This window comes from Lepidochelys olivacea (assembly GCF_965140295.1).
Source record: "Lepidochelys olivacea isolate rLepOli2 genome assembly, chromosome: 6".
Lineage (NCBI taxonomy): Eukaryota > Metazoa > Chordata > Testudines > Cheloniidae > Lepidochelys > Lepidochelys olivacea.
Genome location: NC_140416.1, coordinates 109,541,158 through 109,568,919, shown reverse-complemented (window position 1 = coordinate 109,568,919; position 27,762 = coordinate 109,541,158). Strand labels below are relative to the sequence as shown.

General features: G+C 41.8%; 1 protein-coding gene across 10 annotated transcripts; it reads left to right on the top strand.

Moving 5' to 3' along the window:
• The first annotated feature begins 5 nt into the window (after positions 1–5).
• XRCC3 (X-ray repair cross complementing 3) lies at positions 6–27,762 on the top strand. Of its 10 annotated transcripts, none has more exons than XM_084631004.1 (10): positions 6–375; positions 5,536–5,585; positions 6,737–6,834; positions 7,597–7,689; positions 8,929–9,141; positions 11,639–11,793; positions 19,233–19,445; positions 24,767–24,813; positions 25,779–26,047; positions 26,938–27,074. In XM_084631004.1, exons 1-9 carry the CDS (start codon positions 106–108, stop codon positions 26,017–26,019), a joined length of 1,380 nt encoding a protein of 459 aa, XP_084487130.1. In that variant the 5' UTR covers positions 6–105; the 3' UTR covers positions 26,020–26,047; positions 26,938–27,074. The 10 variants fall into 10 exon arrangements, with proteins under 10 accessions (XP_084487130.1, XP_084487128.1, XP_084487129.1 ...); XM_084631002.1 differs by having other exon boundaries at positions 7,552–7,689; XM_084631007.1 differs by lacking the exon at positions 6–375 and adding an exon at positions 390–505 and having other exon boundaries at positions 7,552–7,689; positions 26,938–27,762.

The window sequence follows — 27,762 nt, the reverse complement described above, 5'->3', positions numbered from 1 at the left end:
TCTCCGACTAGTGACCCGCCCACTACTACGTTCACCCAATGGAATGTGGCCTCCACAAACTCTCAGCCAATCCCCTATCGCAATGTAAAACCGCAGTTAAGGCGCATGCGCAGCTCCAAAAACCAGGCGGTAACCCCGAGAAAGGAGGGGAGCCCGTCTCACTCGCACCCCAGTGTCTGTACCCGGATACGTCCTGTAACCAATGAGCGAATCGGAATGTGCGCGGGGTGGAACCAAGGGTTGGTACATCGGCAAGGCCACGACTCCGAACGCTCTCCCTGGGATTGGCTAGCCTCACACCCACTCCGATTGGGTTTTTCGACCGCTTCTCTGATTGGTGTGCGCCTGGCGCGGGTTCAGACAAACTGTCCTCGGGTGAGCGGCCATCTGTAACGTCTAAGGCGCCAATTCCCGTTAGCCTTCTTGGGCGTGGTGCCCTCTGATTGGTTGGCAAGCTGCGTGGGCTCAGGCCCAGAGTGTTGGCCGCGGCCGTGCGAAGACCCAGGCAAGTCACTCCCCGATTGGCCGGCCCTAGCGCCCTTGCTGTGGACTCGGCTTCAGGTGCGCGGCGTGCGCTCCGGGAGCGCCAGTCGCCAGGCTTCCCGCTGGGGGGAGAGATGGAGGGTGGAGTACTAAGGAAGCGTCTGGAAAATAATGGGCGGGGCTTCACTTTGGAGGCGGGGCCGGGTGGGGGCGGGGGGCAGGGAAATTTTCACTTCCCTACCTGCGCTGTGGGGCGAGCCGGGCCCTCCTTGAACGACACCGGCAGGGGCGTGGCGGGCCTAGGGCCTCACCCAGGGCTTTGTAATCCCCCGGGGGGGGGCATCTCGCCCTGCTGGGAGGGAGGCACTGCTGCCCCCGAGTTGGGGTGTCAGTGGGTGCCCCCGGCTGCTCTGGTTTGTGCTGCGACTTGGGGGTCCGTGCTGGTGGCTGAAGGGGGGCAAGTCCCATGGGTAGACCAGGCTCGGTGTCGCCCCTTCTTGCTCCACGGATGACAGCTGCACTGCGGGGCCCTGTGTGGTGCTGTCTCCTATGAAGTGGGTTTTCCTCAGAGGTGTCCGAGTAGCAGCCGTGTTAGTCTGTAGCCGCAAAAAGAACAGGAGTACTCGTGGCACCTTAGAGACTAACAAATTTATTAGATGTCATAAATATAAAGGGAAGGGTAAACCCCTTTAAAATCCCTCCTGGCCAGGGGAAAGCTCCTCTCACCTGTAAAGGGTTAAGAAGCTAAAGGTAACCTCGCTGGCACCTGTCCAAAATGACCAATGAGGAGACAAGATACTTTCAAAAGCTGGGAGGAGGGAGAGAAACAAAGGGTCTGCGTCTGTCTGTCTGTACGCTGCTTTTGCCGGGGATAGACCAGGAATGGAGTCTTAGAACTTTTAGTAAGTAATCTAGCTAGGTATGCGTTAGATTATGATTTCTTTAAATGGCTGAGAAAAGAACTTGCTGACTAGAATGACTATTTCTGTCTGTGTATCTTTTTTGTAACTTAAGGTTTTGCCTAGAGGGATTCTCTATGTTTTGAATCTAATTACCCTGTAAGGTATCTACCATCCTGATTTTACAGAGGTGATTCCTTTACTTCTATTTCTATTAAAAGTCCTCTTGTAAGAAAACTGAATGCTTTTTCATTGTTCTCAGATCCAAGGGTTTGGGACTGTGGTCACCTTTGCAAATTGGTGAGGATTTTTACCAAACCTTTCCCAGGAAGTGGGGTGCAAGGGTTGGGAGGATTTTGGCGGGAAAGATGTGTCCAAACTACGTTTCCCAGTAAACCCAGTTAGAGTTTGGTGGTGGCGGCAGTGGATATTGCAAGGACAAAGGATAAAATTAATTTATGTCTTGGGGAAGTTTTAACCTAAGCTGGTAAAAGTAAGCTTAGGAGGTTTTCATGCAGATCCCCACATCTGTACCCTAGAGTTCAGAGTGGGGGAGGAACCTTGACATTAGAGCATAAGCTTTCATGTGTTTCATTCATGGGGACAGCTTGGTCCCTCTGGAAGCGATATAGGGGATGGAGCTGTTTCTGTTGACTGTGAACCGCTCTCCGCTGGTGCACTATGTTGGGATTCAGGCTCCGGCTGAGCCTCTTGTGTAGGGTTATCGGCTGCTGCCAGTTCAGGTTCGGTGGGGCCCTCTGGTGTTGAGGTTGCAAGTACTGGATTCAGTGCTGACACGGGGTCTGGTGTTGGTTGTTCGGCTGGTTCCGGTTCTGGGACTGGTTCCGTCTGGGTCTCTGGGACTGGATCCACTACTGCTGTTGCAGACATTGGCCTGGGGTCCAGGTCCATCACCTCTGACTGGGTCCTGATAGAAGTTTCCGGAACAGAGCTAGGCCTCACGGCTTGTTTAGCCTGGTTGCGGGTGACCATTCCCACCCTCTTGGCCTGCTTCACATGATTGGCCAAGTCTTCCCCCAACAGCATGGGGATGGGATAATCATCATAGACTGCAAAAGTCCACATTCCTGACCAGCCCTTGTACTGGACAGGCAACTTGGCTGTAGGCAAATTGAAAGAGTTGGACTTGAAGGGTTGAATTGTCACTTGGATCTCTGGGTTGATTAAATTGGGGTCCACTAAGGAAGCATGGATAGCTGACACTTGTGCTCCGGTGTCCCTCCACGCGGTGACCTTCTTCCCACCCACACTCACAGTTTCCCTCCGCTCCAAGGGTATCTGGGAGGTATCTGGGCCTGTGGACCTCTGGTGTGATTCCGGTGCAATGAACTGTAATCTGTTGGGGTTCTTGGGGCAGTTGGCCTTTACATGCCCCAGCTCGTTACACTTAAAACATCGTCCAGCTGACGGGTCACTGGGGCGAGGAGGGTTGCTGGAGAACGGGGTGGTGGGACGATAAGGGGTCTGGAGGGTTCTTTGGGAGGTAGGTGGGGCTTTGGGTGGCCCCCGGTAATAGGGTGTGGTCTGGGGTGGTCCCTTCTGGTCTCCGCTCCAACTGCGACCAGTTTTCTTCTTCTCTGCCACCTCCACCCATCTGGCTCCAATCTCTCCTGCCTCAATTACAGTTTTGGGTTTCCCATCTAGGATGTATCTTTCTATTTCCTCAGGAACACCCTCTAAGAATTGTTCCATTTGCATTAGGAAGGGCAAATTTACTGGAGATTCAACACTTGCTCCTGATATCCAGGCATCCCAATGTTTTACAATGTGGTAGGCATGTCGGGTAAATGACATGTCTGGTTTCCACCTTAGGGCTCTGAACCTCCGACGAGACTGCTCGGGTGTTATCCCCATTCTGACTCTCGCCTTGGATTTAAACAGTTCATACTTGTTCATGTGTTCTTTAGGCATTTCAGCTGCCACCTCAGCTAAGGGTCCACTGAGCTGCGGCCTCAGCTCTACCATGTATTGGTCAGTAGAGATGTTGTACCCAAGGCAGGCCCTTTCGAAGTTTTCTAAGAAGGCCTCAGTATCATCACCTGCCTTGTAGGTGGGGAACTTTCTGGGATGGGAAGTGGTACCTGGAGAAGGATTGCTAGGGTTTGTTGGTATATTCTGCTGGGCCTTTATCCTCTCCATCTCCTCCACATGCTTCCTCTCTTTTTCCTTCTCCTCCTCCACATGCTTCCTCTCTTCTTCCTTCTCCTCCTTCTTCAGCCGCATGAGTTCTATCTGTCTTTCATGTTCCCTTTGTTTTTCCTCAGCCTGAAATTTGGCTAATTCCAGCTGTAGTCAAGCTGAGGATTTGGCCATTCTAACCTCTCTGTTTTTAACTAACTTTACACCCGAGGTTTAGAAATAAACAAACAAAACTTGGCTGTAAAATTTTGCTGTGCTGGAATAGAATACCTATTCTCTGATAGTGATTGTCAGCCTACAGAAAAAGACAATTCCCTTGTCTCTGCTCTGGGCCCAAATTAAAGCAAAAAACCTCCAACTACTTGGAAACCTGCTTACCCAGCCCAAAGAAGAAAAAAAATTTCTTTTCAAACCTGTGCTCCTTGTAAAACAAAAAAAAAATCAAAATCCTAAAAAAAACCCTGCCACTTTTGTCTCCAGGCAAATGGGTAGAGCACACACCCCCTATTTACTTTTAGGAAGAAAAGAAAAAAAAAACAAAAAAACCTCTGGGTTGGAAGACTGTGAATTTCCCTGCAGGAGTTAAGTACCCTGCCTCCAGGCAAAGAAAACCTGCAATTCACAAGATAATCCCCTTTTGTCTCTGCTTGGCCACAAAGCAGAGAGAAACCAAGCTGCTTTCAGTTTCAAAGCTGCCTTCTGGACTTCCTAAAAATTCCTTTTTAAAATCTGTATTTCTAGTTCAAAAAATCTCAACTGGATCTCAAAATGATTTCAGGTTAATCCCACCACTGTGCCACCATGTCAAGGTTCCTCTCCCACTCTGAACTCTAGGGTACAGATGTGGGGACCTGCATGAAAAACCTCCTAAGCTTATCTTTACCAGCTTAGGTCAAAACTTCCCCAAGGTACAAAATATTACCCCCGTTATCCTTAGACTGGCCGCTACCACCACCAAACTAATACTGGTTACTGGGGAAGAGCTGTTTGGACGCGTCCTTCCCCCCAAAATACTTCCCAAAACCTTGCACCCCACTTCCTGGACAAGGTTTGGTAAAAAGCCTCACCAATTTGCCTAGGTGACTACAGACCCAGACCCTTGGATCTTAAGAACAATGAACAATCCTCCCAACACTTGCACCCCCCCTTTCCTGGGAAATGTTGGATAAAAAGCCTCACCAATTTGCATAGGTGACCACAAACCCAAACCCTTGGATCTGAGAACAATGAAAAAGCATTCAGTGTTTTACAAGAAGACTTTTAATAAAAAATAGAAGTAAATAGAAATAAAGAAATCCCCCCTGTAAAATCAGGATGGTATATATCTTACAGGGTAATTAGATTCAAAAACATAGAGAACCCGTCTAGGCAAAACCTTAAGTTACAAAAAAGATACACAGACAGAAATAGTTATTCTATTCAGCACAATTCTTTTCTCAGCCATTTAAAGAAATCATAATCTAACACATACCTAGCTAGATTACTTACTAAAAGTTCTAAGACTCCATTCCTGTTCTGTCCCTGGCAAGCGCAGCATACAGACAGACACAGACCCTTTGTTTCTCTCCCTCCTCCCAGCTTTTGAAAGTATCTTGTCTCCTCATTGGTCATTTTGGTCAGGTGCCAGCGAGGTTACCTTTAGCTTCTTAACCCTTTACAGGTGAGAGGAGCTTTCCCCTGGCCAGGAGGGACTTCAAAGGGGTTTACCCTTCCCTTTATATTTATGACATTGACAGACAATACTTGTCCTTGAAGGGTAAGGATAGGCAGGGAATGGGGGGGAAGTGTGGAGTTTTTTGTGTCTATTTGTTTTGCTTTGTATTGCAATAACATTTTCAATGCCTTGCATTTCATCAGTTGTCTTTTGTGACATGCCCTTCAAGCAGGGTCAGACCCACCAACTGCAAAACAGTGCTTCAGAAGATTGGTCAGGGTTCCAAGGAGGAGAGGAAAGGAAAGGAAATCCATTTATTTCTCTTTCTTCCACACACAGTTCTCTACTGCTGACCAAAACCACCTCCTGTGTGCCCACATCCTTCCTTGGCAAGTATTCAGGTTTTTCACTTTGAAGACCTGGTTTCTCTAGCTCAGTGGTTTAAGTATCCAGTTTAATATCTGAACTCCCCAGGACCATAAATTCAAATACCTTCTGAGCTGGTTCTCCTCTTCATCCTTCTTTGATGGTGCATTCCATACCATGTAGTTTAGTGCATGTGAATTAGATTTTAAAAGCCAAGATCCTTTCTACTCCATGTGAATATTAAAGATCCTAAAGCACTTCGTAAGCAGACATGTTTGTCCTCATGTCTTGCTGAAAATTTCCCTTCCCTTCGCACTTGTATGATGCGGTGGCTACCTATACAGCATCATTGAAATGCAAAGTTTGTAAAGTGCTTTGGGATCCTTTCGGTCTAAGGGCACTGTGCCCATCTTTAATTATATTAAGTTTAGCCCTCATAAGTTTCTTTTAAATAGGTCTTAATTTTTAATGAAATAATGTTTAAATCACTGCCTTTTTTATATATTAATCCTGCTCTCAGGACCCATTTCCATATATTATGTATATGTACCCAAATAATTGGACCCTTGTTTTTAAAAAGCAGATTAACTGGGGAACTAAGTCTGGTAAATATGTTTGATACTTGTCTGCCATTATATTGCACAATCCATTATATAAATAGTAACAAGCCTTATAATGCTACTTTGTTATATAGTTATAGCACATGACTCGGCTTTTCTTTTTTAGATCAAAGTTTCAAAAACAATTGGATTGCATTATGCTGTAGTATTTAGTCACCCCATGTTTTAATAAATCAAAACAGTTCTGAGTAACAGAAATATTAACAGTCATGGATTATTCTATATTACATTTGTATGATTTTATTTCTCTTTGAAAATGAAAAGCTAGGGAGGTGTACAGCTGTAACTCATCTACAGGCCATTGAAATAATTACCAACTGTTCCCTTCATCAGTGTTACTGTAATCTGTCTCCAGTAAGGTGTAGACAAAGAGCCATCTGAGGAGAATTTCCATCATGTGAATGGCTAATTACATTCTGGGCTATAGATTAAAGACAAATACATTTTTAGGAATTAATAGTATTTGAATGTCCATTTTTCCACAGAGTTGGTCAAATGAAATAAATACTTATGTTCTGTATTTCATGTATGTTTGATAAGACTTCAATTTACAGGAAATCAGCAGGCTCTGTACTCAGTACAGTACTGTATCAAGACATGGATTGGGACCAGTTTGACATGAACCCCAAAGTGATAGCTGCTGTTAAGAAAGGTAATTTAATCCACCTGTATGTACATTCCTGATTTGCTATTACCATAGTATCTATCTGTACATAATCATATCCATACTGGAAATGTAATATAAATACTTGGTGAGACAGTGTGTATTTGCAAGTGATACCCTCTTCTCCCAATGATCCAATGGTGATCTTTCCAAACAGTTTATAATCTGTTTTTGATAAACCCCAAATGCATGCTGCCTTCCATGTCAAAAGCTTGTCAAGAGTAGTGTCCTGGCTTCCAAGCAGTCAGGAAGAGGTTGGAATACTGGAGTTTGTTCTATTAGGAAAGAAATGAATGGACACAGGCTATCCTTTTCTAGTCTAGTCAATTTTATTTGCAATGTGCATTTAATTTCTGTTGTCTTCTTCAAGAAGAAGTTAAAAGTCAAAAGCAGCCACAGAGTTTACATACAAGTAACTCCATTTTGGTGCACCAGAAGAACATTATAGTGAAATTGCTTCTCTATCAGAGCCTTCTCTCAAGCACCACTTCCATCTGATGTTAAAGAAGATAATGCTTTAAAGCCTTCCAAAAAACATTAAAGTCCCTTTCCATTCAAAATCACTGATGATCATGATAATATAAACAAAACTTGTAACTTTTTTTTAACCAATACTCTCAGTAAATTAACCATAAGTGGAAGTCCTTTTCTTTTGTAAGGTTATAGTCAATCCAAAAGCATTTATGAGAATTTCTCTAATTTCAGCTAATATAAAATCAATAAAAGAGATTTTGAATCTTTCTGGAGCAGACTTGCAAAGGCTGACAAAACTGTCCAGTATGGATGTACAGTGCTTACTGAAAACAGTCTCTGGTACACTGAGGAAAAGCTGTGTGCTTACAGGTAATACTGTCAATACAGATAATTTACATAATTAAAAACCATTCTAGACTTTTGAGCTATAATTAAAGGTTTACATTTATTGCTTAAAGATCTATTGTTGAAGTAGAATACACCATTTTTTTTATAGCAGGTAATAGTATCGATAAATTATTGATAAACTATTTCTCAAAGTTAAGTCAATTGTTCAGGAAATAAAAAGCTGTAAATTCCTGTTACTCTTTAGTAGATGCTTTTATAGTCTGAAAGGGCCTGATCCTGTGAAGTGCTGAATGTAAATAGAAGTGGATTCTACTCAGTCTTCTAGGGTCAAATAATTCCCCTACATGGAAATCTTGGCTGGGGGACAGGACACTGCAAGATTCCCTTCTTAGAATTTCCACCAGAATATTTCATAGGGCAGGGATTGCCCTCCTCTAACGGAATGGGCTAGGAGTTGAGCAATTGACCCCCCCCCCCCATTTCTTGTTATCTGTGTGGATCTTTAAAGCTCATCCAGAAGTACAGAGCCTTCTATGTTTTCACACTGCTTCCTGACCCTTAGCAGCTCTCTTCCACTTAGGGTTGTCAGGTGTCCGATTTTCGACCAGAAAGTCCAGTCGAAAAGGGGACCTGGCAGTGTCCAGTCAGCTGTACTGATCAGACACTAAAAGTCCGGTTACCGCGGGGCAGGGGGAGGAATGGGGTCATTAACCTGTGCCAGCGCTGCTCAGCCGGGGCCACCTTCTACCTGCAGTTAAGCTCCTTGTCAGGCTGCAGCAGCTCTCATTTCAGTCCTGGAGCAGAGGGAGCCCAGCTGGAGGGGGAAGTGTGGGATGTGAGTGACAGGGGCAGGGTCTTGGGGGGGAAGAGGCGGAGCAGGGGGCGTTGCCTCAGGAGTCTAGTCACCAGCTATTAGAAAGATGGCAACTCTGTTTCCACTTCCTGGTCATATCTGCTTCATTGAAGTCATGCAGACAAGATTTTCCTTGCTGGAGCTGTCCCCCAAAGTCTCCTTAAAGGACAGGAAGAGGGGAGAGTTCCAGAGCATGGAGGAGATCAGCATAAATGCAAGCTGTACCAATTTATAAGCAGACTTCTCAGTTGGTAGATTGTTAGTTGTGGGGGAAACAGGCTGAATCATGCTTACATCTTGAAAAAAATGTCAATCATAGAGCTATCTAGACTGTGGCAGCTATGTTATGTTGTCCCTTATTAAGAAAATGCTAAATAGAATTCTTTCTTTTAAAAAATATCCTCCAGCACTTCAGCTGTACCAAGACAAAGATCACTGCACATCCCAACACCAGAAACTAAGCCTGGGTTGCTCACTACTAGATAGCTTATTAAGAGGTGGCATTCCTGTGGTGGGGATCACAGAACTTGCTGGTGAGAGCTCTGCTGGGAAGACTCAGATTAGTTTGCAGCTGTGCCTTTCTGTGCAGTATCCTTATGAATATGGAGGATTAGAATCTGGTAAGTACAATACACTTTCTGATTTACTTATTGTTTTAAGAAGTATGCTAGGTTTAAGATAAGTAATTTTTGTATTGCAGTAAATATTTGTATCAGTGGATTTCTGATCATTTGCAGCATCATTAGCAGTAAGATGAGAAACTGGGCATTTGGAAAAGAAAAGCATGCTGTGTACATTTCCACATAATACTTTCCACTCTTACTACTGGCTGCTGAAGGCACACAGATTAGGGTGCCTGTGTGGCTAGAATCAGACATGACTTTCCACTGAGTTATGATTGACTTTTTCCGTCAGTGATCAAGGGTAGTAGGAAGTTTGTTAATCAAAATACATAAGACATATAAAGATGGAGTGTGTTAGGTTTCAGCATCATGACCATCCCCTGCCTCTTCATGAAAACTTACATGACAAAACAGTCCACATGATAGCTATTTTTACATTAATATCTTAGGAATGTGCTAAGTATCCCTTACGTAAAACAGGGGTTACAGTATCCCAAAGGAGCTGGTCATGATATACAGGACAAAACTGATGGACATATAGTCAAAAAAGTCATAGGCATTGTGTTGTACCCTAAATTTTCCCACTTCTGTGCAAGTAAGTACATAACCATTATTATTGTAGAGCCAACGATAGGTTATATTTTTTGTTTGCATTTTTGTACTTTGTTGGGGAGGAAGAAACCTATGTCAATTCTGAGAACTCATTAGTCTGGTCTTCTTTATGACTAATGTTTTGGCTAGGATGTTGTTCTGCCTCCCATGCAGCATCGTGTTTAACTTCGAAGCTCTCACAGTTTGCTGTGCGAAACTTGCTCAGCTTGTTTCCTACTGTGTCCAACCACATGGAAAATTCTTGAAAAGTCAAAAGGCAGGGATGGCTTTTCTGGCAGAAATTAGTCCTTGGCTTACATTTTTTCGCTCTAGGTTATATCAGTAATCAGAGCAGAAGCATATATGATTTTAGTCCTCCCCTTCAGTTCCTTCCTTGGATGCTACTAAGTGTTACATGTGTCAAAAGTTCAGATCTATGCTCATTTACAAGACCAGATTTTAGCACCTCGTCCTAGTAGATACCAGGGCTATAAGAAGAGCTCAGCAGTAAGCTATACAGCTCAGGGAGGCATCGAAAGACAGTTTTAATAGTGAGCCACAGTAATATGTATTGCTGTAGTGTGTTCTCCCTGGCAGTGTTTTTTGCACTCCAATATGAACTTTGTAATGAGTGCCGTGTGTGTAGTAATATAACATTGCACATGCACCTATTGCTATTATCTCTGAATGATGTGAGAGCCACCCAGCATATACTGTGAAATAATAACGATGAATTCAGTTTCCATATCTAAATTTTTATTCCAAACCCAAGCAAACAGACATATTTATAACTGAATGAAACTTTATAAATACAGGGAAAGAACAGTCATTTTCATTCCACGAACACATACATCACCCGTGTCTCTCACAGGTCAGTGTTTTGGGATCTTTGGTTCCCACAGTCAAGTGCTGAAGCGGCTCCTGGGCTGGAGGCTCCACCAAGTGTCCTCCCTCCTCGGTGGTCAGCCTAGAATGATTCCAGCCAGGGCAGCACCACCTCATAGAGCTAGTGGGGGGGGCTCTGGCCATGAGCTGCAAGCGCTGCTCTTATGGATACTGCTAGGCAAAATTCTCTGGCTCTGATGCACTGGGTGCGCACACACACAAAATAGAATACATGGCTGCACCTACTCGAAGAAGAACAGCTGGAGTGGGTTTGTATGACTGGACTTCTTTAAATCCAGTGAGGGGTTGATTACTGGTGTGTAAAGTATGGTAAAAGTGCACACCCATTTGACACCTGTAAAGATGCAAAGGATGAGTTTTATTGATCGGTGTTGTTGGTATATAAAATAAATGATGCAGCATTGGTGTATTTGTCATTGAGATATGATCTTCATAATGTGTCTACACAGCAAAGGCATAAGCCAGGGACCATTCCTCAGTCCTGTTGGGTTCTGGGTAGGTTAGCTAAAGGACCCTCCCCCAGCCTATTGGGAGGATCCACTGAGCCTGGGCCTCATATAATTACGGGGAGACAACAGAAAAAACAACAAGGACAAGTGTGAAGGTCAAAGGGTCAAAAAAAGGGACCTTGAAGAAGACACCGAGTGTCAGACAGTTATGTAGCTAAACAATAAAAGTGTCATCTGCTGGGTCAATGAATAGTGCAAAGAGGAGTCTGTGAAACCAAAGGATGTGATCATTGCACTGGGCACCAAAAGAACAGCTGGCAAGACTGCTGTGATTGTAGCTATATCTTTTGTTGGATTATCAAGTTTAAGTAAAAAAAGTAAAAATTGTCCTTTTAACGTTACCAAGATTTTGAGAGAGTTCTCAGAAGAAAATAGTCCCTAATTTGAGTGTTCATTGCTAAGCAGAAAAAGGAATTAATTTTTAAAATGTATATGTATATGAGTCGTGTAATATCAGAGGTTGTTTTTTTTTTTTTTTCTTATTGCAGGTGCTGTCTACATTTGCACAGAAGATGTTTTCCCAAATAAACGCTTGCAGCAACTGATTGATCAACAACATAAATTTAGGGCAGATGTTCCACTTGATGTCATACAGAAAATAAAATTTGGAAACAGTGTTTTCATTGAGCATGCCGCAGACCTTGTAAGTAACAGTGCGACTTACAAATAAATTACTTGGGAACACTAAATCCAATTAGTGCAGATGCAAACAAATAGTACAGGGGCCTAACTGAGGCAGTAGCGCTCACAAAGATGACAAATAAATCAAGATGATTTTCTGTGTATACCAGCGTCCCAGTCTCTTCATATTGTATTGAGGAGACTGATCCAAGTTTTCAGAGATTTAATTGTCTCATACAAAGTTTCATTTTGAAAAGGACAAGAGATCTTTACACACTAACATTCAAATTCTTCCAAAATCCATTATACTTTTTCTAGTATATGAGGCATTACACCTCGTTCACACTAATGCCCAGGCGTTTCACCAAGGCACAACAGGCATTCATCTTCTCACCGAAGTGGAGTACCAGGAGTGCTCTAACTGTGGAGTCAGAGCGCTCTACGTGCCTTGCCAGCGTGGACGGGTAGTGAGCTAGGGCTCCCGGGGCTGCTTTAATGTGCTCTAAGTCGCAAGTGTAACCAAGCCCCTAGTGTTTAGAGAACTTGTTGGTACTAACTGAACTACAGACAGGTCCAACTCTAGGTGTTTTGTTGCCCAAGGTGGAAAATGTTTTCAGTGCCCCGCCCTCCTCAAAGGCACAAGCAAAATCAAAAAATACCTCATGTGTTTGGCATTCCTAAATGCAAGGATTTGTATCCCTGAATGTTGGCACCCATGGGCTTGATCACCCTCTCCTAGGTTCAGCTCTAGTTACAGCAGCATATTCTTTTGAGCTGATCTTATGTAATTGATGATATTTCAAAAACCACACATCTGAGTTGCCCTTTGTCACCTCAATGTTTTATATAAGCATAAATGAGTGACTGGTTTAATTTTCCTCTTGCACATAGCCTCCCTCATGTATGGATTTTTGTAATTATATTTAGTGCTATGTGGGATCAGAAGTTTTTAAAATATCAAATAATTGCTTTAAAAATTTAGGGTAGCTTTTCCACATCCAAAACTTCTGAGAAGCATTCCCAGTCCATCAATATTTTAGTGAACTGTTTATTTATAACCTGAATCATAAATAATTTATAAAGCATCGATCTAAATGCCCAGCCAAAGCCACTTTGACGTCTCTCCCATTTTCATGAGTAGCACATCAGGCCAGTGGAAAGGTCTTTGCAACACTGGAAAGGGGAAATGCAATACAAGCTTCTGATCAGATCTGAAATGGTGGATCTCTCAGTTAGAGGATAGTTTTCACATTATGCTTCCTGTTTAGCCTTTTTCAGACACACACATACTCTCTCTCTCTCTCTCTCTCTCTCTGTGTGTGTGAACCCTGCTTGCCTGGGAGATTTTCCCATTTCAATGCTCCATCTATCAGACCCTCGCCCTGTATGCGAGAAGAGATGGACCAATCCATTCTTAGACTCTTTTACTATCAGAAATTGTAAAACTCAGTTTACCTGTTCCAGAAATTGTGAGTTCACTTGGTTTTGGGCAGGAACTGTTGAGGTTCTCTTAGGTTCCTAAGGACTAATTTAGCTGCCCAGAACCAGATTTATGAGAATCTGGCAGGCTGAGAACTGACGCTATGATCAAAGGCTTCCTTAGGATGTAAGGGTACTATACCTATCTCAGTTCTATTGATTCTGAGAGTCACAGATCTGAAGATTTTTGCTACACAGCCTCTGTAGGAGAAAGGTGTTGCATTTTTGCAGATCGCGGATTGGATGTGGATACAATTTTTGTATTGGTGCAGGGCTCTATTCATCTGTCTTCCATTGAGCTACTCTGCTTCCATTTTTAAGCTCTACTTCCACCATGGACAGGCTTTACAGGTGCAGTGGGGTGGGGCTGCCTGGGCCCAGAGGAGCTCCTTAGCCCCTACTTCTCCAGTGTGGGGTTTGTACACCCCATCACAATTCCAGAGGCAGAACTCTAATTTCCAGGAATATTCCAGTATTCCCATTCTTTGCCATCGTCACATGTCTCTTTACATATACCTCTGCATCAAAGAAGACCTTTAGCAATACCCCGAGGCATTTCTGTGGTAGCAAGTGTTCCATTAAATGCCTACCTGTCATGATTATTCTCATTGAATGGTTGGGTGTCTGTTTGGGAATAGACTTTACCCTCAGTAGCGTGGCTGGGTGGTTCTTTTCTAGTAGTTGGCACAAACAAGGGTATTTTCATGCGAATTTAGAAGATGTGTGATCACTGAAGCCTTGATATATTTTAGACCTGAAAATTTTCCTGTAGTGTAGAGATTCCTTACTAGCACAGTTATGTGATACCTTTAAATACCATGCTATATATGAGGTCTCACCAAGGCACTGTATGACTTTGCTGCCTTTTCTTGATGCTCAGGTGTTCGTAATCGCTCAGTATTTTCCAGATGCCTTATTTCATAAGACAGAGTACGAACATGCCCCCAGGGAGTTCCCTTATCACCTTCCTGCCATCTGCAGTAGCACTCCTAGAGGATGTAAGCAAGGGCTTCTTCAACTTGATTTCCATCCATTCCAAGGTTTGTGATCTCAGTGAAAGATGTGATTCCACATAAAGATACGGGAGCTGAGAGCTATTTCTCTGACTTGCAAGGCTTTTCTTCCCTTCATAAAATCCAAATCTGTCTAAATTTGTAATGGACAGCATTATGTGAGTATGTTACACAGATCACTCAAGAGGGGTTTGCTCAAACCAGTTGTCAGGGAAATTTCCTCTTAAAAAAAATTCACTGTCCTCATTGGATGGGTCTAATATCTCACCTACCAGTGAAAGATTATTGGTAGATTTTTTGAGAAGAATTTTCATTGAACAGTACAAGTGCATTAGCGAGGGCTCCATTTTACAAAAAGAAAAGAAGTACTTGTGGCACCTTAGAGACTAACCAATTTATTTGAGCATAAGCTTTCGTGAGCTACAGCTCACTTCATCGGCATCCGATGAAGTGAGCTGTAGCTCACGAAAGCTTATGCTCAAATAAATTGGTTAGTCTCTAAGGTGCCACAAGTACTCCTTTTCTTTTTGCAAATACAGACTAACACGGCTGTTACTCTGAAACCAGGCTCCATTTTATATTCTTTTGTTCCACAAGTGGGTAAATACCAGTTAATTCCCAACAGGAAAACAATGCTTGCGTATGGTTGTGATCCAAAGTCAAACACATCCTAACATGAATATCGCACTCTTTTCCTGCACCAAGAGCAGGAACTTAACTATATGTTGACCCTTATTCTACTGAATTAAGAGATGATTTAAAAAAAAAATGTTGCTCCAGTTGGTACCAAGTTGCTATCATTAGCCATGGTTAAAGATTGGCAATTCTGTCATCAATATCATAGAGATGTCATAGGGTTGGCTGCCTTCTAAGTGCCCCCTTGTGGCCATGGGTGCCTTCACAGTGTCTTGCTCCTGTTTTCCCTTCTTCAGGTCCCTTTAAGAACTCACCAAGTTTAAAAGAAATTTAAAGCAATCCCCACAAAGGATCCTCTTTATTTAGTTTTTGGTCATACTCTTGCTCTCTGGACCTCAACTCCTGTTCAGTCTCTCACACAGTAATCAAAAATGACACACAGTCCTCGAAGAACAAAATATAAACTCATGAGGTCTGTGTCTCAGTCTCTACCTTGCTTCTTGGAGAAGGTCTCACCCAGGCTTCCCTGCTTGGAGATCTTTCTTCTGCTTATTCAATAGGTTTCCTGCCTCTGGCAATTTCAGTTACTCTCTCAACCAGCCCCACATCTGCAGCATCCTGCTGTCTTTTATATTAGATTAGCTGATTCAACCCCAATGTGGCTTGTCCTGTAATCAGGATTGGCTTAGCCCCAGGCTTTCCAGACCATTGGGGGCATTTACACTATGATATTAATGTCTATAAAGTCATTTTTTCCAAACTACTGAGTCCCCTGCCTGTGAGATGAGGTGGGAGTCTCCACCAAGGTTCAGAGTTTCTCTGGTTGACATCTTGATTCTAGATTGCTTGGTGTCTTGATTGTGAGTGTTAAGCTGAGGTCAAAAAGAATCTAGTGAAAAAACATGAATTTTTGATTAGTCAAATCTGATCTATGGCTTGAAAGAGATCTCCGATCTGGTCATCTCTTAAGTGAGTAGATCTGATAAGGTCCTTCTCAACTGTTATTTTACACTGTTTAAGTGGAGATGCCATTCTTGATACTCAGATAGTCATTAGGCTTGTATTTCAGTAACTTCTTTAAATTGCATTCTTACAGAACAGGTGGCCTTGCCCACATCTCCATCCCAAGAATCTAAGACGTCTGCGATTTCCATCTCTTTCAGACCACTAGACTGTTTCTATCCCTGAGCCTCTTTTATATTCAGGGAAGCAGGTATCATATTTTTGCATATTCAGAGAACATTGTCATTATATACATCAGGCCAAAGCTTATCTACAAGTTTCCCCAATCCTTTGGAGAAATGGAGCTCACACGAGGAGCCAAAGGTTGTCCATCTGTCACATTGTGTTTTACAATTGTCATGACCTGACACAACTTCAACGTCCTGGAAGTTGTCAGTCTTCATCCAGAGCAGAGACCATGTCTGTGGCATGCCCTCATGCTGTCATCATCAGATCGTGTTGCATGACTGATACTGCAGCTAAATTAGAGAGACAGGGTGCTGAGGTGATATCTATTATTGGACAAACTTCTGTTGGTGAAAGAAACAAGCTTTCAAGCTTACACAGAGTTTTTCAGCTTCATGTAAGCTTTAAAATTTCTCTTACCAACAGAAGTTGATCCAATAAAATAATTCTCACCCACCTTTTCTCTCAAATATCTTGGGCCCAACACAGCTACAAGAACACTGGATACTGCAGCTATATGTGTTTTTAGCAAAAATATTCCATCATTAAGACTTGTTTTGGGAGAGCAAGATTGGTCACTTCTGTTCCTCTCAACCTGGCATCCAAAGCTGATGCTTGTTTGGCAGTCCTGTTGACCCTTGTTTACCTAGAACACAGTCCCCTTTCCTGGGCATTTTACTGCTTGCTACACTCCCACAAGTAGGAATATGCAAAGGCCATTTGAAGATGAAATGAAAGTTACTTACCTAAAACTAGAGTTCTTCGAGATAAGCCTCTGCATATTCGCACTCCCAGCCCACTTTCTCCACTTCTTCAGAGTCTCAGGTTAGGAATTCCCAAATTAGTGGAAGAAACTGAGGGGTGACTTGGATATTTCCCCTTTTATACTCTCAGAACTCTCCAGGTTGGGAGCGAGGAGGAGGTGCAAGTAACCCCAGTGGACACTGCTTTCCAGAAGGTTCCAGAAGCTTCCAGCTCAGGCACCTTCATCCCAGAAGTGTGACTATCCAGAGGCTCATCTCAAAGAACTCTGGTTGTGGATAAGTAACCTTCATTTTCTAATGGGCTCTAAAGGTTAAAAATAACATTTGTTCAAAGTACTAGATCAGTATTTTAAACATTCTGGTTTAAAGTAAATATAAGAACACATTGTATATGCTGATAATATTGCAAATTCTAATCTAAATGTCACATTTGTTGCAGTCCACACAACAATTGGCCCTCCTATGTTGGGAAACAATGGTAAAGATTTTATTCCAGTCCTCTGAAATTATAAAATGCATTTATCATGGAGACAGTCTGCACAATAACAGCAGGAGTTCTGAGAAACATCTTATAATAGGATATACATAGAACCAAAGTATCCCCTCAAATAATAAATGTTACACATACTGACAAGGCAATAAATTGCAGCAATAGAAGTAAAATTTAAACCTAAAGCATACACATTTTTCCAGTGACAGCTGCTCCTGGTGCTGCTTCTCCTCCCTGCCCAAAAAAGACAGTCATTGCTGGCATCTGTACTCTGTGTGTGAAAATCTGCTTGTCTCGGGGAAAGTAAGAAACTATTAAAAATAAATAAATAAAAACCCAATCCAACTTTGTTGGCTGCACTATGAAATGGAACAATCTCTATTTTATTTTACATCCTCCACTCCCTTCCTTGTCAAAACCTTTGACATCTTGCATGCTGAACAATCCAGTTGTTCATGTGTCCTTGATGAGAGTAAGTTTTGGATGTTAACAAAAAGACCAAAGTATTTTTTGGTAACTGGAAATGGTTAGAACCTGACAGATGTTCCACTAAGAGTATGTCTACATTGCAATCAGAGCTGCGATTGTAGCTCAGGTGGGCATACCTATGCTAGCTTTAATTTAGGTAGTGCAGCTAAAAATAGCAGTGAAGGTAAGGCAACACAGGCTACAGCACGGGCTGTACAAGCACACCCAGAACTCTGGGTACGTCCTCATGTTGTTAACTGGTGCTGGGGTCTGTTTTGTTAAATCTTCACTGCTATTTTTAGCTGCAGTAGCTAAATTAAAACTCATGGCAATGGCTCCCTAAACTGCAGTCACCTCTCCAATGCAGTGTAGACCACCCTTAGTGTACTGTGAACATAGTAAGAAGTCTCTCTAAAGAGGTCATCTATTCTGCTGAATGAATTCTTTTCAACAGTTAGAAACACATAGTTCTGATGATATTTGTGGGAAGAGCAAATCAGTTCAGTAAGGTGAAACCTACTATAATCCAGTTCCAAGAAATTCAGTCTAATTTTGACAGACATGGAATGTAGAAAGTCATCAGTGTGTAACCTCTAATCCTGGCAGAATGTTTATAAATCTTTAACTGTGTATTCGTATTTATGTGTGAAGAATGGTGTCTTCCACAAGAACAGTGCAAGGGTGTCAAGAGAATTCCCTCTTTGCTAAGATGAACAAGTGTTACATGTGATAGAAGAAAATTAAACTACTAAGTACCCAGTGGAGTGTAATTTCTATCTAAAATATTTTGGGGACTTCAGAAACATTCAGATGATGGAATTTTTTATCAATGGGGGAGGAAACAGGAGTTTCAGGTGTTACTAACTTTTACCAGGAGTTTTGGTTAATAGAGGGTCTGATATAATAGCTGTATATGGTACTATCTCAATTCCTTTGATGAAAGAACACGGTCTTTTCTCATTTATCAATACTCTGATGACTTATGCTAGCCTTGAATTAACTCCTCAACATTCAAATGAATGCAGAGTGGCCATGGAGTAGGACTGCACTATTATGTTCTTAGGTAACATTGGAATTCTATACGTGACTCAAAAATCCAGGCCAACCTTTTTCTTGACCTATTAAGTGTTGTGCAGCTCCATTTACTTGACTGTGCTAGGCTGTATGTGGTGTAAACTAGTGCTGCAGTTGATCCTTTTTTATTGGAGGGTTGGTTGGTTGTTAAAAGTAGTCACAAGCAAGACAGCCAGACCTACACAGAAGAATACAATTGTGTCAAAGATCCATAATCTTGGCTTATGAATATAACCTCCCATAAATAACCACAGAGCCAAGCAGTGAAATGACAGGTATCTGTCTTAAAATTTTATAGGTACCAGCATTCTAACTAGTTCTAATATTGAATGTTTGTATTTTGTGGTAGGACACATTCTACAACTGCATTGCTAAAAGGATTTCCGTACTGCTCTCAAGAGGCATGGTGCGTTTGGTGGTCATTGATTCTATGGCTGCTTTGTTTCGATGTGAATTTGGCGCAAAAGATTCAGTTATGAAAGCCAGATATCTGCAGACATTCGGAGCAAAACTTCACAGTTTAAGCAGTAGATTCAGAACGCCAATACTATGCATTAATCAGGTATGAAACCAGAAATTATTTCCTACTCTGCAGAACCGTTGAACAAACAAAATAAAAGAGACTTCTTGAAAAGAACCACAAACAGAAATGAACCTGACAGTATTCTTTTTGATCACACACTTTTGGTCTATGATCATTTAAGGATTAATGGAGGAGTTTTATCATACAGAAACAAATTCACTAGTATTGAGACATCTGTTGGCCTGAAAGTATTTGTAGGAATGTTATACAAGCCAATTGATACATTCTGGAAGTGAAAACATATTTGTATTAATACAACAATTTCCTTCTCCCATGAAACTGAAAAACCTATATAAGAACTAGGAAAGTCAGTATGTCCTAATATTTTCCTCTCCAACATTTTAGGTTTTTATTACATCTAGTCAATTTATGATAGCTCTGGAGGCCTCTATCAACAGAACACGTACAACCCAGGCAGTACCAGTGGCCATTATGGTGACTTTGTGATGTGGAACTTAATCCACTTAACGTTGGCCCAAGGAAGTCATAAGCTTAATTTTTTGAGTAACATGTGTAGGAAAATAATCTTACTTTTAAAAAAATATTTGAGGTATTAAAAGAAACTAGAATGAGCCAAAAGGGAACAATCAGTACAGAGAACTAATGGAAATATTTTCTTTAAAATTGGGACGAAGCATTGGATCTTAAACTTGCTTATGCAGCTTGATCTGTTTTTAGCTTGGTTTTTTCCTACTAATATTTTTGGAACACTTTTGGAGACAGTTTTTATTGTTATTTGTATCACGGTAGTGCCTAGAGGTCCCAGGTCCCAAAAATCTGATTTTGCAAGTTAGTGCTCAGTACATTAGGAAAAAAGGGCTGCTTGAGTGAGAAAATTGTCTTGTTTTAAAGGGATATTATCAACTTCATCATAATGACTAACTGAAATGTTCCAGTTGCTAATAAGGCGGGCTTTAAATAATGTCCTGAAATTTTTTTAAAAATTATTTTTATAAATGTTTTTGCTCCTCCGCTGTTAATGTTTGCAAGGGTCGTTTTTTGCTAAGGGAGAAAGTGGAGGAGAAGAGGAGAAAGTGAAAGTATATAGAGGAGAAAGTGAAAGTAACCATATGTAAAGCATTGTAAACTGCACAAAGTGATCAGACTGAAAAAAAAGATAATTTCTCTCACTTACGCTAACTTTGAAGGGGTCCCACAGGGACCGGTACTATCCCATTTTCTCTTCAATATCTAATGAGATAGGAGATGTTATCGACCCAGCTGCCAACACTGCTAATGACACTGAACTATATATCTCATTCACAATTCATGCAACTACTGTCACTACTAAAATGGCAGAATACCTACAAGACATTGGTTCTTGGATGAAGGTCTGCTGGCTCAAGCTGAACCCAGCAAGACCAAAGTGATGCTAGTCAGAGAGGGGAAGCATTTTGAAGAACTAGCCAAGACATTGTTTCTACCTTCCATTGATAACATAAAGCCTCCATCAAAATAGTGTGAAGCTTTGGCTTCTAGTCTGACTCATTAAACTTAGATGACCTTGTACCATCAGTATCTAAAAAAACTAGCTTCATCTCCAGTTTCTTAGGTAACTTTTTCCTTTTCTTCTGAACAAGAACCTGGCAATGGTCAATGCATTTGTCACATCTAGGGTGGATTACTGTAATTCACTGTATCTGAAGCTGAATGTGAAGACAGTGCATCAGCTCTAGCTGTTACAAAATGTGGCTGTCTGCATGTCTGTGGTTTAGGAGGCTGCCTGGAGTACAAGAGGCTTATGCTGAAGTCCCTCCATGGGCTCCCAGTCAACTTATGATGCCAATTTAAGGTTCTGGTCCTAATCAACAAAGCAACTAGTGGATCAAACTCCAACTCCATTAAAGACAAAAATTCTGTCTATGAACTATAGTGACAGCTGCAGTCCTCTGAGACAATCCAGAAAATGAAGCCCAGGATGAAGTTTGTGAGAGCTTGGGATAAAACATTCTCAGTCAAAGGGACCTACTATGAAACAAACTTCCAGAAGAGATTGGGCAAATCCAGAATCTGACCACCTTTTAAAAAACACTGCAAAACTGTCTTCAAATTTTTTTTCCTCTATAATGATGACACAATGGTGACACCTCCTTGTACCACCATCTAAGGAAAGGAAAGAAAATCTAAAGGATCAAAACAAAAAAAACCCCATATTTTTATCCTGAAAAAAGGAGAAGTGCTAGATACTCCATGAAGTCAGGTAATGCCATTGATTTTACATGGAAGGCACTTGGAATACTACAGTGGTGGGCAGCAGAAAAAAAGCCTTAGATAAGCAACGTCTTTCAGATCTAATAATTTTAGGGATCACTTGTAACAATACTACAAGCTACAAGATCTAATAATTTTATTGTCACTTGTAACAATATTACAATGTTTTCAAACAGAAATGATTCAGCAAGTTGATGGTAGCATCCCTTTAACTTTAGTCCATGATAAGATTGATAAACCTAAACCTAGGGCTCTGCTTCACTAAGCTGCTATTAATTTTAAATGGCTGTACTAGAAAATGACAAGTTATTTCTATAAGATGAGACCTTCTCCCCACTAGAACCACCTCTGGAGAGGACACAGGAGGTGTGAAGCTGAGGCTTCCCTCAAGTTTCCTTTGAATTCTTGGTAGAATCTGTACTCAGAAGCATGATTCAGGCCCTAAACATAGTGGATTTCTGGGGATGTGAAGCCCCCTCAAGCCTCAGCACTTACTGTAGGACAGGTCCCCAAACTGTAGGGTGTGCCCCCCTATTGGGGTGTGGAAGAACATTTGGGGGGGTGAGGCTGGGGCCCAGGCCAGCCCCCACAGGCGGCAGGGAGGGAGTGCTGCCCAGCTCCGCTCCTGGCTGCTGGCCCTGTGCTCAGGGATCTGCTGCTGGCCCCAGGCCCTGGCTACTGGCCAAGGTCCCTGGCCGAGGCTCTTCTCCTGGCCCTGCCCCCAGCTGTAGCCCAGGCTTGGTCCCCTTACCCCTGTCCACATCCCCTCCCCGGGAGCTGCTGCCCCGCTCCCGGCTTGGGGGGATGGGACACCGACGGGGGTAAAGGGGGGCATGAGGTAAAAATTTTGGGGACCACTGCTCTAGGACCTTCTGTCCTGGTCTCCTCTACAGTGCAGTTCCTGCAGAGCCTTGTCATGGATTCTGCCACTGGCCCCTTGGATATCCTTTAGAATGGGACTGTGCATTGTGGAGTCAGCTCTTTTTGGCCGTTTTTCCAGGGTTTTCTGGGGCAGCTATGCTGCAAATAAGGTGTCTGACAAGGAGGCAAGGGCAGGACAAGTATGTATCTTTTCAAAACTCTTCTGCATTGAGAAGATTCTCTGCTCTGCATCGGAGGTAGTTTGAGTGCTGGTTAGATCTGTCTTGAGAATCATGGAACAGTAGATTGGCTCTGGCCCGAGCATAGGTTAGAGAACCCTAAGGTTTGCACTGACCTGTCCCAAATAGACTGATTTCCATTTGGCTATATGCTACCCGAAGAGGGACATCCTTAAGGACTATCTTCTGATGAATGTGTAGTCTAAAAATGAATGTAGAGTAGCCTACAGGCTCCTCAGCCAGGTGCTTATTACTGAACATTCTGGGAGGAAAGGAAAGGTTGAATGGGTAATATTTTGTACTGATCGACAATTTGTGTAGGTGTGCTTAAAAAAAAGTTTCCTAGATATTGCAGCAATAGTCTGGGGGAGGAATTTCTCTTGTTTGTTATTTTGGTCCAAAGTCCTCCATCTTTGGGGAGCACCTTTGGATTTGGAATGCTTTATTGGGTTATTTTCCTATGCTTTTGGCTGTTTAGGAAATCTTTTTTGCAGAAGGAACTTCCTTTTGCAAAGGAATCAGAAAGTATGCTAGATTTCTTCCAAGTGACTCCATCACTTAAGAACTTGAGATTGAACTGTAGTGCTTTATGTGTTTAGAGGTGGATTGGACCCCTCAGTTCCAAGTAGTATTTTGACCTTAGGACTGAAGAAATTGCTCAGGCAGGTCTGGTTTGACTCCCAAGAGCTGAAGAGAACCAATGTGCCCTTGAGAAATTGTCTTTAGAGGAGTCTTTGCTGATGTGGTGGGATGCACAGGTCCCAGATTTATGTAGACAAAGTCTCTCTTCCTGGCAAAGCAAGATTCTGCAGATAGGGAGCAATTGTGGAAGAACTACCCTTCCAAATGTCCAGAAAGGGTCTCGTAGCAGCTTGAGCATCTCTTAGCCTTTGAATTGCTCCATTTGGACTGCTCTGCTGTAAAAAGAAACAAGTGAAGTGCAGAAGCCCAGTGGATGGGCTCATTTGGGGAAAAGGCTCCTGAAATTTCAGACCCCAAAGGCAAAGACGAATTGGGAGATCGGGACTGTTGTTTGCTTGCTGTAATCTCAAATTCATCTTTAGAAGCTGGGAATGCTGGATTGCCGTTCTGCTTAAAATGCTGGAGATAGAATCTGACACAAGGGTGGAAGGGTGAAGCCTCATGGACAGTCTGAACTGTCTCTGGTATTTGCTGAGAGAGAAATGCAGTCCAGTCCTCTGAGGAGGAGGTCAGGATCCAGAAAGCAAATGCATTTTTAATTAAAAAGTTTTTTAAAAATAACTAACTGGACTCCTTTTAAAATAAGACATGTAGCATATCCAGTAGGCTACAAAAATTGTAGCTACAGGAGGGAGCTGTGAATGTAATAATTTTTTTCTCATCTGTATCTTCAAGCTGTGCTTCTAAGAAAAAAATCCTAGTGTATACTAAGGGCTACATACAAACACAACAACTCTTTTAACTTACTGTGCTTTTGTCAACAGAAAGATGTTAAGAACAAAGATTTTTTATATGTTTCATCTTGGAAGATAATTAATGTGGTTGAGATGCATTCCTGGGAGGCAGGACACCTGAGTTCTATTCCAGGCTCTACCCACAGTCTGAGTTTGTGAACTTGGGCAAGTCACGTAATCACTCACTCAGTGTCTTCACTTACACACATGTAAAATTGGGTTTATTCTTTTATAGTTCTTCAGATGATGGTACTATCTAGTGAAACTATTCTATGGCTCTTTTTAATTTTTAATTAATAGATTGGTACAAGCTGTGACTTAGTGAATAGTTACAGTGTTTAGGACTAAGTTTATACCCCATAGTACCCCTTCAATTTCAGCCTGGATAACTAAGGGTTGGGTTTTTTTGTTTTGTTTTTTTTAATTTAGCTTAAGTAATTGTGATTCAATATAAGGTCTTTTGTGTGTGTCACCCTCTTTCCCCACCTTTCCTTGGGTAAATACAAATATATATTCACAGTACAACTTCATTCAAAATCTGTTTATTACTTAGGTAACGGATGCAGTGGATGAGACAGATGTTTCTCAGAGCAATTTTGGGTAAGTAGTTCTCCATAAACTGAAATGTAATAATAGTACACACACACAAGGAAGATTTAACCCTGCACTCTTTCTTCTTTTGTCAGTTTATCCTCAGTATAATATATAGGAACATAGGAATTACCTTGCCACATCAGACCAGGGGTCATCTTATCTAGCATTCTGTTTCTGACAGTGACCAGTACCAGCTCTGGAGGAAAGTGGAAGAAATCCTATGGGATACAATTATGGAATAATCTGCTCCTAGGAGATATTTTTTTTAATCATTAGGTATTAGTGATTGGTTTACACTCCAGCACATGTGGGATTATATCTTCTCTTGTCTGTCTGATGTAACTGTGGATGTTGTCACTTTCCATATAAATTTAAAACTTTATTAAAATCCTGTTTTGTTTTGTTTTGAAAAATGTAAAGATATAATTAACCAGCAGAACTTCATTGCTGCAAGATACCTTTGAGGCCAAAAGATTAGTAGGATTTAAGTAAGGCCTTGACATTTATATGAATGAGAACATTCCCACAGACATAAGGTCGTATTTTTAGAAGAGGAGATATAAATTTTGTGTTTCAAGGGCATGACATTGTTGACAGGGGATAGGGAGAAACTTCTTCTTTGGGCAGGTTATTCCCTGGCTACTGGAAGGTTATTTCCACTTTCCTTTAAAACAAATTTTATAAACAACAAATCAAGAAAAAAAAATTGAGGGTGTTAAATCTACCCTACCCTATGTAATGTTGCCTCTGATGGAGCCCAGGGTAGATGGCCCTGTAATTTGTATTTTAAGTGGCTGAAAATTGTTTGAGAGGATTTGTCCAGACAAGTGCCATCTCTGTGAAGCATTGCAGCTACTTATAGTTGAAGTGTAATTTCTAACGTATGTCTACTTAAAATGAATGAGCAATTTAGTGTGAAGCATCTTATGTTTCATGCATGCAAAAACTTATAAAACATTGTTTCCTTCTAGCTTATTGGATAAGAATGTTTCTCCAGCACTTGGGCTAACCTGGTCCAACCAACTGTTGATGAGATTGATGGCCAGTCGAACAACACAATCAGAACAGTCACCTGGAGGTGCATTACAGCACACTGGAAGTGTTTTGAGGACTTTAAGTGTGGTTTTTGCTCCTCATCTCCCTCAGTCCTTTTGCTGCTATGCAGTAAATTTGGAAGGTGTGAAAGGAGTAAAAGTGAAAACCCCCCTGTGAAAATGTTACATATCTATATACTCCAAAGGTAGATATAAAAGATTGTGAATCAAGAAGCCATTTGCCTAATTTTTTTTCATCTGTAGAAAAAAAGATGCCTAACATGTATATGGAAAATGTTACTTGGACAATACATTTTTATAACCATATTCTGAGAAAATACAGAAGCAGTGATAGAGAATAGATTTCTGTACCTACTTTTAGGTTCAGTTAGGTTTCCACCTCGATGCACCTATCTTGGAAAAGAAGGGATCTTAATAAAATATTACCTGCATCTTTGGGAGGCAGCCTGTACTAAATGCTGGCCTGCTTTAAACACTTACTGAAGTAGGCCAGCTGTACTTTCAAATGCTGACTCTAGCAGGGAAATACCATGTTTATAAAAAGAAAAGGAGGACTTGTGGCACCTTAGAGACTAACAAATTTATTTGAGCATAAGCTTTCGTGAGCTACAGCTCACTTCAACGGATGCATGCATTGGAAAATACAGTGGGGAGATGTATATACACAGAGAACATGAAACAATGGGTGTTACAGTGTGTGTGGTAACAAGAGTGATCAGGTAAGGTGAGCTATGACCAGGAGGAGGGCGGGGGGGGAAACCTTTTGTAGTGATAATCAAGGTGGGCCATTTCCAGCAGTTGACAAGAACATGTGAGGAACATGGGGAAATAGTTTTAGTTTGTGTAATGACCCATCCACTCCCAGTCTTTATTCAAGCCTAAGTTAATTGTATCCAGTTTGCAAATTAATTCCAATTCAGCAGTCTCTCATTGGAGTCTGTTTTTGAAGTTTTTTTTGTTGAAGAATTGCCACTTAAGTCTGTAATTGAGTGACCAAAGAGATTGAAGTGTTCTCCAACTGGTTTTTGAATGTTATAATTCTTGACGTCTAATTGTCACGATCCATTGTCTACAGCCCAGCTCTATGATACAACTGCATTTGCTCCAACCCCTCAGACAGAGACAAACACCTACAAGCTCTCTATCAAGCATTCTTACAACTACAATACTCACCTGCTGAAGTGAAGAAACAGATTGACAGAGCCAGAAGAGTACCCAGAAGTTACCTACTACAGGACAGGCCCAACAAAGAAAATAACAGAACGCAACTAGCAGTCACCTTCAGCCTCCTCTCCAATGCATCATCAAGGATGTACAACCTATCCTGCAGGATGACCCATCACTCTCACAGATCTTGGGAGACAGGCCAGTCCTTGCTTACAGACAGCCCCCCAACCTGAAGCAAATACTCACCAGCAACCACACAACAAAAACACTAATCCAGGAACCTATCCTTGCGACAAAGCCCGTTGCCGATTGTGTCCCCATATCTATTCAGGGGACACCATAATAGGGCCCAATCACATCAGTCACACTATCAGAGGCTCGTTCACCTACACATCTACCAGTGTGATATATGCCATCATGTGCCAGCAATGCCCCTCTGCCATGTACATTGGCCAAACTGGACAGTCTCTACGTAAAAGAATAAATGGACACAAATCGGACATCAAGAATTCTAACATTCAAAAACATTACATTCCCTCTTATCCCAGTGATTTAGTGATTTAATACCTCTTTGAAATTACCCCACAGCACAGTCAATTAGTAGTCCTTATTTGAACATCCAAATATAGTCCTGGATCTTGCAGGTTACAACAGTTTATAATAATTTTCTTGAGCTTTCTGCACCCACAAAAAGAAAGTGATTCTAGAGTTTAAAACAAAAAAACCTTCCACT

What these genes read in the sequence shown, in the direction of transcription:
- XRCC3 (XM_084631002.1), top strand. Translation starts at nt 106, where the DNA reads ATGCGCAGCTCCAAAAACCAGGCGGTAACCCCGAGAAAGGAGGGGAGC. An exon ending in TTCAGACAAACTGTCCTCGG is followed by an intron (nt 376 to 5,535) that starts GTGAGCGGCCAT and finishes TTCCACACACAG; the next exon opens with TTCTCTACTGCTGACCAAAA. An exon ending in ATATGGAGGATTAGAATCTG is followed by an intron (nt 9,142 to 11,638) that starts GTAAGTACAATA and finishes TTCTTATTGCAG; the next exon opens with GTGCTGTCTACATTTGCACA.